The sequence below is a fragment of the Bubalus kerabau genome, chromosome 4 (genome assembly GCF_029407905.1).
Source record: "Bubalus kerabau isolate K-KA32 ecotype Philippines breed swamp buffalo chromosome 4, PCC_UOA_SB_1v2, whole genome shotgun sequence".
Lineage (NCBI taxonomy): Eukaryota > Metazoa > Chordata > Mammalia > Artiodactyla > Bovidae > Bubalus > Bubalus kerabau.
In genome coordinates, this window is record NC_073627.1 from 90,791,850 (window position 1) to 90,806,858 (window position 15,009).

The 15,009-nt window shown below is 42.6% G+C and overlaps 1 protein-coding gene across 1 annotated transcript in view; it reads left to right on the top strand.

The window, feature by feature from the left end:
- SAXO1 (stabilizer of axonemal microtubules 1) overlaps positions 1–15,009 on the top strand; it is a 110,389-nt gene that overhangs the window by 76,278 nt on the left and 19,102 nt on the right. Inside the window, exon 2 of the mRNA XM_055577964.1 lies at positions 5,209–5,388. Coding sequence (XP_055433939.1) covers positions 5,209–5,388 — 180 coding nt within the window. The remainder of the gene's footprint in view (positions 1–5,208; positions 5,389–15,009) is intronic.

The following is a 15,009-nucleotide window of genomic DNA, read 5'->3' on the forward strand; positions in this document are numbered from 1 at the left end:
TTGGAGTGGAAAAACTTCAGGGTTCTGATAGATTAAGGAGACCTTAATCTCTCTCTCTTTTCTTGGTCTGCTGGCCCATCTAGGCTTGTTTGAATGTGCTCCTGAGCTGGGCAACTGAGGTAACTGGTACAGGTATCAGAGAGCTAGAACGAAGAGTTGTGTTTCTTTGGTTCATGACTGTTAAGACCACTTTCAAATACACCATGCATAGTGATCCCACACTCTGTATTTAGACACTAGGTCCATCAAAACAGAATCTGCTCTGCCTTTTCCCTTTTGGCTCTACTAATATTAGCACAAATCAGTCATGTCTTTGTCCATATCTTTCTCCAGTAGTTTATCCTCCTATGCATTGTCCATCCAGCTATTAAAATATATGAAATATCAGGCTAGCTAGTTTCCAGAACACACATGTGTAAGACTTGGTTTTTATCCCTGAGGAACTCCTGATAAAGACCTATGAGGTGAAGACACAGTACTTGGGGTCTTGAGAGGGACTTTCAGTTTGGGGTGGGTACAGATGAGGAAAGAAGGTCGCTCCATGAGCACACTCAGGTGATGAAATGTTGAGTTTCTGAGAGTCTTTGATATTTCAAAGTGAAACAAGGTCTTAGTTAACTAAAGAAAGAGAAAGTGAAAGTTAAAGTGAAGTCATGTCTGACTCTTTGTGACCCCATGGACTGTGGCCTACCATGCTCCTCTGTCCATGGGATTTTCCAGGCAAGAGTACTGGAGTGCGTTGCCATTTCCTTTTCCAAAGGATCTTCCTGACCCAGGGATTGAACCCTGGTCTCCTGCATTGTAGGCAGACGCTTTATCATCTAAGCCACCAGGGAAATCCTAGTTGACTAGCAACATCTCAAATAAACAAAATCCTCCCTGTAAATATATATATAAAGTCCATTTAATGGAACATCAGTGCCTGGAGGCAAGTGTATTGCTGTACCGAAATCCTCTTTCATGATGCCAGTTATGTATTTTTTGCCATTACATTTATTTTTCTGTAGTAATGAACCTTTATAACATGTTACAATTTGAAAAAGTAACAATATGGAAAGGAGGTTATATAAAAGCAAAGTTTTACTGGTTTAAAAAGCAAGAGCACTAGAGAGGGAAAATCCTTTTAAGTCTGGAGTTAACTTAGATTCAGGCACTTGCAATAAAGTAACCCTTAATAAAATCTTGATTTTTCTCTCCAAAGTGTGGGTGAATAAAATATATCTGCAGAGATATTTTTGGGTAGCCAACACTTCTTGGCTTTTGATTTGAGGTTTGTAGGAATCCCAAAATGATAGGGTACTAATTGACTCAAATTGAAATTTCAGATAATTGGACTGATTCTGAGCCTAGCAATGCTAACAATATCTAACATATACTGTGGGAAATGTGTTTCATAGTAATCAAAACAAAATAGAGCACTCATTTCTGTGCCTATACTTAGGAGATACTTGCAGATTCTTTACCATCTGAGCTATCAGGAAGCCCTATTACATATATATAAAATACAAATATGCATCTTCATACATTAAATACCAGTAATGCACATTTTTAAAAGAGGAAACTTTTGGGACTTCCCAGGTGGTGCAGTGGGTAAGAATCTGCCTGCCAATGCAATAGACCCAAGTTCGAACCCTGATTTCGGGAAGATTCCACATGCTGCAGAGCAACTAAGCCCATGTGCCACAACTACTGAGTCTGTGAGTTGCAGCTACTGATGCCTGCATGCCTCAAGCTTCTGCTCCACAAGAAGAGTGGCCACAGCAATGAGAAGCCCTCGAATTACGATGAAGAATAGCCCTGCTCTCCGCAACTAGAAAAAGCCAGTATGAAGCAACAAGGACCCAGTGCACCCAAATAATTAATTAAAAAAGAGAAACTTTTGAATGTATTTAACGCTGAAATTCAGATATTCATACTATCAGTTTAGTTCAGTCACTCAGTCATGTCTGACTCTTTGTGACCCCATGGACTGCAGCACGCCAGGTTTTCCTGTTCATCACCAGCTCTCAGAGCTTACTCAAACTCCTGTCCATTGAGTCAGTGATGCCATCCACCAAACCATCTCATCCTCTGTCATCGCCTTCTCCTGCCTTCAATCTTTCCCAGCATCAGGGTCTCTTCCAATGAGTCAGTTCTTCACATCAGGTGGCCAAAGTATTGGAGTTTCAGCTTCAGCATCAGTCCTTCCAATGAATATTCAGGACTAATTTTCTTTAGGATGGACTGGTTTGATCTCCTTGCAGTTCAAGGAACTCTCAAGAGTCTTCTCCAAGACTGCAGTTCAAAAGCATCAATTCTTCAGCACTCAGCTTTCTTTATAGTCCAACTCTCATATCCATACATGACTACTGGAAAAGCCATAGCTTTGACTATACAGACCTTTGTCAGCAAAGTAATGTTTCTGCTTTTTAATATGCTGTCTAGGTTGGTCATAGTTTTTCTCCCAAGGAACAAACATCTTTTAGAACCAGTAGTACTTTTATAACAGAAGTGAAAAGTAAATATGGTAAGTTTGTACCCTCTCAAGTTACCCTTAGTAATATCTTGATTTTTTTTCCCCCTCAGAGTGTGGGTAAATAAAATATATCTGCAGAAGTATTTTTGAGTAACCAGCACTTCTTGGCTTTTGATTTCAGGTTTGAGGGAATCCTAGACAAATCTACATATGAAATGAAAATAGGGATATTTCTAGGGACACTTGTCCATCTGCGGTTCTAGCCACATAAACAATACAGGTGTTAATCATTTTCCCGGGGGCTGGAAGTTGAAGAGAGGCACACAGTGGCTGTAGTGTTGGCAGCAAAGTTTATGCAGAGGGTTGAACTTATTAACAACAGGAGCAGCATGCTAACCGTCGCCTGGAAACCAGCTTTTGGTTAGAGTAGTGATGAGTTCTCTGGATGTCTGTTTCTTTTTTCTCTGATGTGATGCCTCAGAGCACTGTGCATTTTCAGTTCAGTTCAGTTCAGTCGCTCAGTCGTGTCCGACTCTTTGCCACCCCATGGACTGCAGCATGCCAGGCTTCCCTGTCCATCACCAATTCCCGGAGTTTACTTAACTCGTGTCCATTGAGTCAGTGATGCCATCCAACCGTCTCATCCTCTGTCGTCATCTCCTCCTCCTGCCCTCAATCTTTCCCAGCATCAGGGTCTTTTCAAATGAGTCAGCTCTTTGCATCAGGTGGCCAAATTATTGGAGTTTCAGCTTCAACATCAATCCTTCCAAAGAATATTCAGGACTGATTTCCTTTAGGATGGACTGGTTGGATCTCCTTGCAGTCCAAGGGACTCTCAAGAGTCTTCATCAACACCACAGTTAAAAAGCATCAATTCTTCGGTGCTCAGCTTTCTTTATAGTCCAGCTCTCACATCCATACATGACCACTGGAAAAACCATAGCATTGACTAGACAGACCTTTGTTGGCAAAGTAATGTCTCTGCTTTTTAATATGCTGTCTAGGTTGGTCATAACTTTTCTTCCAAGAACTAAGCGTCTTTTAATTTCATGGCTGCAGTCACCATCTGCAGTGATTTTGGAGCCCCCCAAAATAGTCTGTCACTGTTTGCACTGTTTCCCCATCTATTTGCTATGAGTGATGGGACCGGATGCCATGATCTTAGAATTGGTTTAGTATAAAAAAAGTTACTAAAAAAAATTCCATGTCATTTCTGGATATACATTCTGGATGTCATTTCTGATCTCTAAGTTGGAGATCACTAATACAGAGCTTTGTTGATGTGCTGGTGTCCGATGATAGAGATACCCAGCTGGTTTGTAAGGATTGTGTGTGGGTGTACAAATAATTGGTATACTACTTAGCTCTGACAGCTCAAATAGCTGCCTTTTATTCACCTGTAAGTAGAATAATAAGGTTATTACCGTGCTTATGGTAATAGAATAACTCGCTATAAACTATAAATGGAAATAATAATAAATGGAACAACTCACTATACACTATAAATTCAAGTTATTATCCATTAGTCATCAACCTGGATGATGAGGCATAATGTTTATTTAATAATTCATTCATATGTTCAATATTTGTGTTTACATTTTATTTATTTATTATTTTTGACTGTGCTGGGTCTTCATTGCTGTGTGGGCTTTTCTCTAGCTGGGGAGAGCAAGGGCTACTCTCTGGTTGTGGCGCATGGGCTTTTCATTGCAGTGGCTTCTCCTGTTGCAGCTCCTGGGCTGTAGAGCATAGGCCCAATTGTGGTGCATGGGCTTAGCTGCTCCACAGCATGTATCTTCCCGGACCAGGGATTGAACCCCTGTCTCCTGCATTGGCAGGTGATTCTTTACCACTGAGCACCATGCAAGCCCCGGTATTTGCTTAATAATTGTTTTTCTGAGTGCCTGCTATATGGCAGGCAGGATATGAGAGGTACTGGAGATGTAGCAGTGAACAAGACAGAAAATGGTGCTGAGCTTGATAGATAATAAACTCATCAACAAAAGTGCAAGTTACAGATAATAGTAAGTGATGGGAAAGTCATGCATGTGTTGAGAGAAACTCTGTGAGTGATGGGAGGGGCTGGTGGGGTGTCTTTTAGGTTAAGATGATCAGCGGAAGACTAAGGGGGCAACACTTGAAATGAGACCTGAAAGAATAAAGGAGCCAGACTTTCAATGCAAAAATGAGTTCACGTAGTCAGTGGTGTATACTCAGAACTGAGGTGGTTCTGCTCTCTGTGATGCCACTTGTGTGCGAGGGTGATATTCTCAATTGATCCAGGAACCCATGAAGAAAGATAGTAACCTGGCCCTTGAGCATAGCCTTGGAGCCCCCTGTTAGGTCAGATATTAAGCCCTTATTGCTGGGCAATTGGGAGGTGCAGTGGGGTCTTGGGAGGAACTGGGTTGGTACTCAGATGCCTCGGGGGCCACAACCATTTCCCTACAGTTTGGGAGTGTTTCAGTATTTAAATGAGAAGCATGATGCATGTGAGGGCTGGTCATCAGCTATGCTTTTGTAACTTTATGATCCAAGGAATTTTGGCAATTACCAATTGCAGTTACAGATCATTTAAAAAATTCTGGCCACTCCATATAGTTCAGTAGAGAAAAAGAAGGGTTAAACTCCTGCTTTCAATGTTGGCTGTCATGATTCTATACTCTGGGTCACATTTTGAGTAGGTAGCAGCCTGAATGTATTCTTCGCAAGAAGGTAACCAACCTCATGTTCCATTTTTCTTTTTTAACTAGGCGGCATCATTGTCCACACCTCCCTACCAAGATTTATGATAAAACAGAGAAACCATGTCTTCTCTCCGAATATACCGAGAACTACCCTGTCTATCACTCTTACCTGCCCAGAGAGTCCTTCAAGCCCAAGATGGATTACCAGAGAGCGTGCACACCGATGGAAGGCCTGACCACATCGAGGTGAGGGCATGGTGTGAATGTATAAGTGTACAACTGATGGAGTAACGTACATTAACCTAATGTTCAATATTGCATTACTGTGCACTATCAATACATGCTATTAATGCCTTAATGTTAACTTACTCAGAGAATCTCTGAAAGAAAACCCTGCATTTATTAGCCAGTTTAGTTTTTCCCAGCCCTCTTTTAGCGAGCAAGGATTCTTGCTTGGGGCTGGGGCAGGGGTGGGGCCATGGGGCAGAAATTGCAACTTGATCTACATGGAAAGGCTTAAAGTATTAAAGGGAAATAATAACTTGAAAGGGGTGAGGGCTGCTGCAGAAAAAGGAGTTTTGGGCTTGTGCACATAAGCTCCAGTTCAGCTTGGGTGGTGGTAGTGATGTTGGTAGTGGTGAAAGAGAACTTTAGTGTTTTTGAAGTTATGCTATAGATTTTGAATTGAGGTCCCCTTGAACATACATCAAGAATATAAACAAAGAATATTTCCTTTTAAATTACTCTTGACTTAGAAACTCTGATTCTTGAGGTCCAGCTCTGTACAGAGCCTGAGCCCCGTGGCTCAACGTATCAGGGCCGCAGGGTCACCTGTATTGGAGGGTGGGGACACATGGTCAATCTCAGGATTGTTCTACATGTTGCATTGCAAGGCTCTCACAGAATCGGGCTGTGGACAGCTCATTGAGTGACCTCTGACCTGTGACTGATGACCCAGAGGAGTACCAACACCTTGGAGTTACTTGAGTGGTGTTTCAGGTTATATAGCTGAGTACCCAGATAAGACCTGAGAGCTGGATGCCTTCTCTGCCTCTGATGATCCTCATCCCTAAGGGGCAGCATTGCTGTGCAGTGGAGATGAAATACGCCTAGTATGATGCCCACACATTATAGGTTTTCAAGATCTGGTAAATTTTCTTCCTATTGCATGCTGCCCCCACCTTTGCCTTGCAATTTTGTGCTTTTCTGATAAAGGTCCCAGATGGCCCAGACTAAGCAGAACACCATTCCTTCTGCCTCCGGATTTCCTCCAGGATAGCCTGGAAACATCCTCTGTTGAAAACATGGGTTGGAGGCATGTACTAAATGCTGCTTATCTTGTATATCCAAAGGAAGAAGTCCATGTCTGGGTGATGGGATAGAAAAGACCCACAAGGCAAGGTCAAAGCCAAGTGATCCCTGGACTTAGTGGGAACTGGTGGACAGAGGCAGTTTGAGAATGGGAGGGAGTCAAGGGTCCTATCTGATTCTTGAATCAGGCCACCTTTATGCTGAGTAGTTATATTAAATGATTTCATTTAAGCACAGGGTTTCTGGATCCTGATTCATGGAAAAAAATGTAATCTGTGCAACCTGCTTTTCAACCTATGACTTACTAAACAACATAAACCTTAAGGTTTGGGCTTCATTTTACCAAGAAAACAGCGTCCTTTGTTTCTAAGAATCTAAAGACCTCAACACCCTCTTCCAACAACACAAGAGAAGACTCTACACATGGACATCACCAGATGGTCAACACCGAAATCAGATTGATTATATTCTTTGCAGCCAAAGATGGAGAAGCTCTATACAATCAGCAAAATCAAGACTAGGAGCTGACTGTGGCTTAGATCATGAACTCCTTATTGCCAAATTCAGACATAAATTGAAGAAAGTAGGGAAAACCACTTGACCATTCAGGTATGACCTAAATCAAATCCCTTAGGATTATACAGTGGAAGTGAGAAATAGACTTAAGGGACTAGATCTGATAGATAGAGTGCCTGATGAACTATGGACTGAGGTTCGTGACATTGTACAGGAGACAGGGATCAAGACCATCCCCATGGAAAAGAAATGCAAAAAAGCAAAATGGCTGTCTGAGGAGGCCTTACAAATAGCTGTAAAAAGAAGAGAAGTGAAAAGCAAAGGAGAAAAGGAAAGATATAAACATCTGAATGCAGAGTTCCAAAGAATACCAAGAAGAGATAAGAAAGCCTTCCTCAGCAATCAATGCAAAGAAATAGAGGAAAACAACAGAATGGAAAAGACTAGAGATCTCTTCAAGAAAATTAGAGACACCACAGGAATATTTCATGCAAAGATGGGCTCGATAAAGGACAGAAATGGTATGGACCTAACAGAAGCATAAGATTTAAGAAGAGGTGGCAAGAATACACAGAAGAACTGTACAAAAAAGATCTTCACGACCAAGATAATCTCGATGGTGTGATCACTCACCTAGAGCCAGACATCCTGGAATGTGAAGTCAAGTGGGCCTTAGAAAGCATCACTACGAACAAAGCTAGTGGAGGTGATGGAATTCCAGTTGAGCTATTTCAAATCCTGAAAGATGATGCTGTGAAAGTGCTGCACTCAATATGCCAGCAAATTTGGACAACTCAGCAGTGGCCACAGGACTGGAAAAGGTCAGTTTTCATTCCAATCCCAAAGAAAGGCAATGCCAAAGAATGCTCAAACTACTGCACAATTGCACTCATCTCACATGCTAGTAAAGTAATACTCAAAATTCTCCAAGCCAGGCTTCAGCAATATGTGAACCGTGAACTTCCAGATGTTCAAGCTGGTTTTAGAAAAAGCAGAGGAACCAGAGATCAAATTGCCAACATCCACTGGATCATGGAAAAAGCAAGAGAGTTCCAGAAAAACATCTATTTCTGCTTTATTGACTATGCCAAAGCCTTTGACTGTGTGGATCACAATAAACTGTGGAAAATTCTGAAAGAGATGGGAATACCAGACCACCTGACCTGCCTCTTGAGAAACCTGTATGCAGGTCAGGAAGCAACAGTTAGAATTGGACATGGAACAACAGACTGGTTTCAAATAGGAAAAGGATTACATCAAGGCTGTATATTGTCACCCTGCTTATTTAACTTATATGCAGAGTACATCGTGAGAAACGCTGGGCTGGAAGAAGCGCAAGCTGGAATCAAGATTGCCGGGAGAAATGTCAATAACCTCAGATATGCAGATGACACCACCCTTATGGCAGAAAGTGAAGAGGAACTAAAAAGCCTCTTGATGAAAGTGAAAGAGGAGAGTAAAAAAGTTGGCTTAAAGCTCAACATTCAAATAATGAAGATCATGGCCTCTGGTCCCATCACTTCACGAGAAATAGATGGGGAAACAGTGGAAACAGTGTCAGACTTTATTTTTTGGGGCTCCAAAATCACTGCAGATGGTGATTGCAGCCATGAAGTTAAAAGACGCTTAGTCCTTGGAAGAAAAGTTATGACCAACCTAGATAGCATATTGAAAGCAGAGACATTACTTTGCCAACAAAGGTCTGTCTAGTCAAGGCTATGGTTTTTCCTGTGGTCATGTATGGATGTGAGAGTTGGACTGTGAAGAAAGCTGAGCACTGAAGAATTGATGCTTTTGAACTGTGGTGTTGGAGAAGACTCTTGAGAGTCCCTTGGACTGCAAGGAGATCCAACCAGTCCATTCTGAAGGAGATCAGCCCTGGGATTTCTTTGGAAGGAATGATGCTGAAGCTGAAACTCCAGTACTTTGGCCACCTCATGCGAAGAGTTGACTCATTGGAAAAGACTCTGATGCTGGGAGGGATTGGGGGCAGGAGGAGAAGGGGACGACAGAGGATGAGATGGCTGGATGGCATCACTGACTCGATGGACGTGAGTATGAGTGAACTCCAGGAGTTTGTGATGGACAGGGAGGCCTGGTGTGCTGCGATTCATGGGGTCACAAAGAGTTGGATATAACTGAGCGACTGAACTGACTGAACTGAAAGACCTCAAGAGAGAGAAGTGGAACATTCTCGAATATTGCTTTTCATTTGAAGAATCTATGGTCGATACTCATGAAAAGAACTAGGCTTGTATGTAACAGACATGTAGTTGGTAGGAAAGGATAAGAGCAGTATGGAGAAATGGCTTGTGAATATTATATTTGGTTTTAAGATGCTAGTCTTCACTTCTCTTTATACCAAGTATAAAGAGTGCCTCATGGAATATAGAGTACAGAGAGGCTTCATATATTGTCCTGGAAATATTTGAATCCTTGGAGGGCTGGATGTTGAAGGATGCTTTTTGTTTGTTACCCTCAAGCTCAGGAGAATGAGGACAAGCCTTTTCTCTGGAGCAGTAGTCCTGCCCCATCCCTGCACTATGAGCCCCCAATGGAGCCCCACATTCCCTCTCTTCTCCCCATCATGCCCCTCCCCCATATTCTCTCCTTTGCAAAACAAAAACTACCCCTTTGACCTGTTCTAAATTATCCTTGCCTTGTGTCACTTACAACAATAAACATCACCCAGAAATCCTCTCTGTCCCTGCCAAGGCCAGAATAATAAAATCATTCATGTTAATATGTGGCCAAAGTGGAGGAATGCAAATAGTAAAAGAATTTCCAAAACAACTTATAATGATCATAAAGACCTTAAAAACAAGAAGTGGCAGGATCATGGTTACCCATGGGAAGGGAAAAAACAGAAATACCTCTCTCCTCTCCTTTATTTTCTTCCCCAGAAAGAGGACTAAGGGGGAGATGAGCAGAAGGCATCTCTTCTCTCCCCCATCCCTCAGTTTCATCATTTCTCAGTCCCATGCCTGCCCTGCTGGGCACATTTTTGTAGAATGAAAAAAACAAAACAACCATGCCACTATCAGGATGTCTTTTTTTTTTTTTTTTTTTTTTAGCTTTGGTGGGATTTTACTGACATAAATCAACAAAAATCAAGATTTTACTAACCATCTTTTCTTAACCTTGCAAACTCAGCAGAGACTCTAGTCCATATCTCTGAGTACATAAAACCATTCCCCACAGGGAAGTGTGGAGATGTTGTCATCTAGATGCTCCACCAGAGGTCGGTGCGGAAGGGGTGGGTCGGCCTTGTGTCTGACACCTCTGTGTCTGCAGGTTTTCCTCCTTCTGCCCTTGGAATATGGTGGTCAGAATGTCCGACCCACTTTGCTACGTAAAGGCAGACCTGGCTTAGTTTCTGAGGTTGGACGTGGGACTGCTTGACATGCCACCTGCTGCATGACAAAGTCACATGGCCCGAGGCTTGGCTGGGTCTGGTGATGAAGCCCAGACACAAAAAACACCTGGTTTCTAGAACAGTTATCATCCCAGCATGAGGCACGATTGCAGCTGCACACCACTCTTACTGACTGTAAATCTTGGGGATTTACAGCAGGTGCCATGAGGCGAATATTCGTTTTTGCTTTTCATCCCTTCTTGATATTGAGTCATTTCTTGCAGCCCTTTGGTAATTCTCTCACAGAGGATCTGCCTTTAGTCTGGATAGACCTGAGATCAATTTATGAACAAAAGGTTTGTACTTCAAGCCTTGTTTCCTCTTAGGCATGTCACCACATTAGACACTTGGGCCGCATTTTTGGACATTGTTTTGTTAGCTAAGGGAGATCCCTGAAGATGAGCAAAGTGGATAACCTCAGAAGAAAGAGGTGGGTCTTCGAGATGGTATTAGACCTTTAATCTAAAGGGAGTGGGGCTGTGGGTAGGGGGAGATAGAGGTGCAGGGGAGGGGTGGGTGAAATTGGGTTCATACGATGAATTTGGCTGCAGGGAAAAGGGAAAAAAAGGGAAAAGTGGCACGGATTCCTTTGTTTACTGACAAGATTCCTTAGTAAGTGGAAGAGTAAAGAGGAAGAGCTAAAAGGGAAAGATCTTACGTTTACTTATTTTTGATAGCACTGGGTCTTTGTTGCTGTGTGAGGCTTTCTCTAGTTGCAGAGACCGGGGGCTACTCTCTAGTTGCGGTGCGTGGGTTCTCATTGTGGTGGCTTCTCTTGCTGTGGAGCACAGGCTCTAGGCACATAGGCTCAGTGGTTGTGGCACCTGGGCCTAGTTGTTCCGCGGCATGTGGAATCTTCTGGGCCAGGGACCTAACCCATGTCCCCTGCACTAGCAGGTAGACTCTTATCCACTGTGCCACCAGGGGAGTCCGGGGAAGGGCTTTTGGAATCTGTTCCAAAAAGCCAGGAGAGAAGCAATCAAGTTGGTTGTAGGCTTGTGTCTTTTCCTACCTATTGAATATTATGTACTTCCTGTTCAAATATGTATTTCTTTACTCAGAGTTATCCCAGTGGGCATACACTTTCTCACCTCTGTAGACAAAAGATATACCCATTTGAATGCAAAGTTCCAAAGAATAGCAAGGAGAGATAAGACAGCCTTTCTCAGTGATCAGTGCAAAGAAATAGAAGAAAATAATAGAATGGGAAAGACTAGAGATCTCTTCAAGAAAATTAGAGATACCAAGGGAACATTTCATGAAAGATGGGCACAAACAAGGACAGAAATGGTATGGACCTAACAGAAGCAGAAGATATTAAGAAGAGGTGGCAAGAATACACAGAAGAACTATGCAAAAAAGATCTTTATGACTCAGATAACCATGATGGTGTGATCACTCACCTAGAGCCAGGCATCCTGGAATCTGAAGTCAAGCGGGTCTTAGGAAGCACCACTATGAACAAAGCTAGGGGAGGTGATGGAATTCCAGTTGCACTATTTCAAATCCTGAAAAATGATGCTGTTAAAGTGCTGCTCTCAGTATGTCAGCAAATTTGGAAAACTCAGCAGTGGCCACAGGACTGGAAAAGGTCAGTTTTCATTCCAATCCCAAAGAAGGGCAATGCCAAAGAATGCTCAAACTACTGCACAATTGCACTCATGTCACACGCTAGTAAAGTAATGCTCAAAATTCTCCAAGCCAGGCTTCAGCAATACGTGAACCGTGAACGTCCAGATGTTCAAGCTGGTTTTAGAAAAGGCAGAGGAACCAGAGATCAAATTGCCAACATCCGCTGGATCATCAAAAAAGCAAGAGAGTTCCAGAAATGCATCTATTTCTGCTTTATTGACTATGCCAAAGCCTTTGACTGTGTGGGTCACAATAAACTGTGGAAAATTCTGAAAGAGATGGGCATACCAGACCACCTGACCTGCCTCTTGAGAAATTTGTATGCAGGTCAGGAAGCAACAGTTAGAACTGGACATGGAACAACAGACTGGTTCCAAATAGGAAAAGGAGTACGTCAAGGCTGTATATTGTCACCCTGCTTATTTAACTTATATGCAGAGTACATCATGAGAAATGCTGCGCTGGAGGAAGCACAAGCTGGAATCAAGATTGCTGAGAGAAATATCAAGAACCTCAGATATGCAGATGACACCTCCCTTATGGCAGAAAGTGAAGAGGAACTAAAAAGCCTCTTGATGAAAGTGAAAGAGGACAGTGAAAAAGTTGGCTTAAAGCTCAACATTCAGCAAACGAAGATCATGGCCTCTGGTCCCATCACTTCATGGGAAATAGATGGGGACACAGTGGAAACAGTGTCAGACTTTATTTTTCTGGGCTCCAGAATCACTGCAGATGGTGATTGCAGCCATGAAATTAAAAGACGCTTACTCCTTGAAAGAAAAATTATGACCGACCTAGACAGCATATTAAAAAGCAGAGACATTACTTTGCCAACAAGGGTCCGTCTAGTCAAGGCTATGGTTTTTCCAGTGGTCATGTGTGGATGTGAGAGTTGGACTGTGAAGAAAGCTGAGTGCTGAAGAATTGATGCTTTTGAACTGTGGTGTTGAAGAAGACTCTTGAGAGTCCCTTGGACTGCAAGGAGATCCAACCAGTCCATTCTAAAGGAGATCAGCCCTGGGATTTCTTTGGAAGGACTGATGCTGAAGCTGAAACTCTAGTACTTTGGCCACCTCATGCGAAGAGTTGAGTCGTTGGAAAAGACTCTGATGCTGGGAGGGATTGGGGGCAGGAGGAGAAGGGGACGACAGAGGATGAGATGGCTGGATGGCATCACTGACTCGATGGATGTGAGTCTGAGTGAACCCCGGGAGTTTGTGATGGACAGGGAGGCCTGGCATGCTGCGATTCATGGGGTCACAAAAAGTCGGACACGACTGAGCAACTGAAGTGAGCTGAACTGATGGTCTTCCCAGTAGTCACACATGGTTGTGTGAGGCAATAAAGAATCTGCCTGGTAATGCAGGAGACATGGATTTGATCCCTGATTGGAGCAAGCCTCACATGCCTCAGAACATAACCTGCAGTTATGTTGTGGTTAGTGATAGGTTTCAGTAAATGTTCTGAACATAAAAACATAATGAGGAAACATATAATTTTAATTCAATTCACTCTAAAGCCACAGTAAATATTTTTGGTTGGAGGATAAATGAATTAAACTTTAAGCTTCTTTCCTCTCTTCAAAGGTAGATCACTGCCCCCCTCCCCAAGATCACTTGTCTTGGTTATAACTAATCAGTAAATTCAATCCATAGATATTCTTTCACAAACTAACTTGAATTTTGCGTTGGGGTTGCTAAAAATTGGACAGGATTTAGCAACTAACCAACAATGATAACTTTCTAGAGGAGAGACGTGGAGTGGACTGCAGTGAGGGTTGTTTATTGTTTTTCTTTGAAAATGGGGAAGACTGAAGCATGTTTAAATACTGACAGAAAGCAGCCAGTAAGAGGAAAAGGTGGAACCACTGATCCTTGAGAAAGAGGGAGGAGATTAGGGTGGGGTGAAAGGATTGCCTTTGGGCCAAGAGGAGGAGCTTTGTTTTTTCCCCTGAATTGAAGTGTAGTTGATGTATGCTATTATATAGGTTAGAAGTGTACAATGTAGTGATTCACAATTTAAAAAAAAAAATTCTCTGTTTGTTTGGCTGCAGTGTCTTCATTGCTGTCATGGGCATTTCCCTAGTTGTGAGCGGGGTCTGCTCTATGGGGTGGTGTGCGGCCTTCTTGTTGCAGTGGCTTCTCTCGTTGCAGAGCTCAGGCTCGAGAGCGCGGGCCCAGCAGCCGTGGCACACAGGCTCAGCTGCTCTGAAGCATGTGAGGTCCTCCAGGACCAGGGACAGAACCTGTGTCCCCTGCATCGCAAGGCAGATTCTTAGCCACTGGGCCACCAGGGAAGCGTGATCCACAACTTTTAAAGGTTATAGTTCATTATAGCTATTGTAAAATATTAGCTTTACTGTAGTGTACAGTATATCCTTGTAGATTTCTATGCATAATAGTTTATGCCTCTTAATCCCCTACTTTTTATTTATAATGTCATCCTCTACTCTTTATTTATATTGCCCCTCCCTCTTTCTCACCACTGGTAACCATTGGTTTGAGTCTGCTTCTCTTTTGTTATGTTCACTAGTTTGTTGTATTTTTTAGATTCGACATGTAAGTGATATCACACAGTATTTCTCTTTTTCTGTTTTCTTTTAGAATAATAGCCTCCAAGTCTGTCCATGTTATTGCAAATGGCAAAACTTTATTTTTTTTATGTCTGAGTAGTATTCCGTTGTGTGTGTGTGTGTGTATGTGTGTGTGTGTGTGTGTGTGTATGTATCAGAAAAGGTGTGGTGTACACCCACCACACAGTTCCTGTTCATTAGTTAGTGAACACTTCGGTTGCTTCCGTATCTTGCCAGTTGTTTAAGTAGTGCTGCACTGACCCTAGAAGAGCATGTATCATTTTGAATTAGGGTTTTTGTTTCTTTCAGATATATACCCAGGAGTGGAATTTCTGGGTCATATGGTAGTTCTGTTTTTAGCTTTTTGAGAAGCCTACATACTGTTTTCCACAATGGCTGCACCAATTTACATTCCTACCAA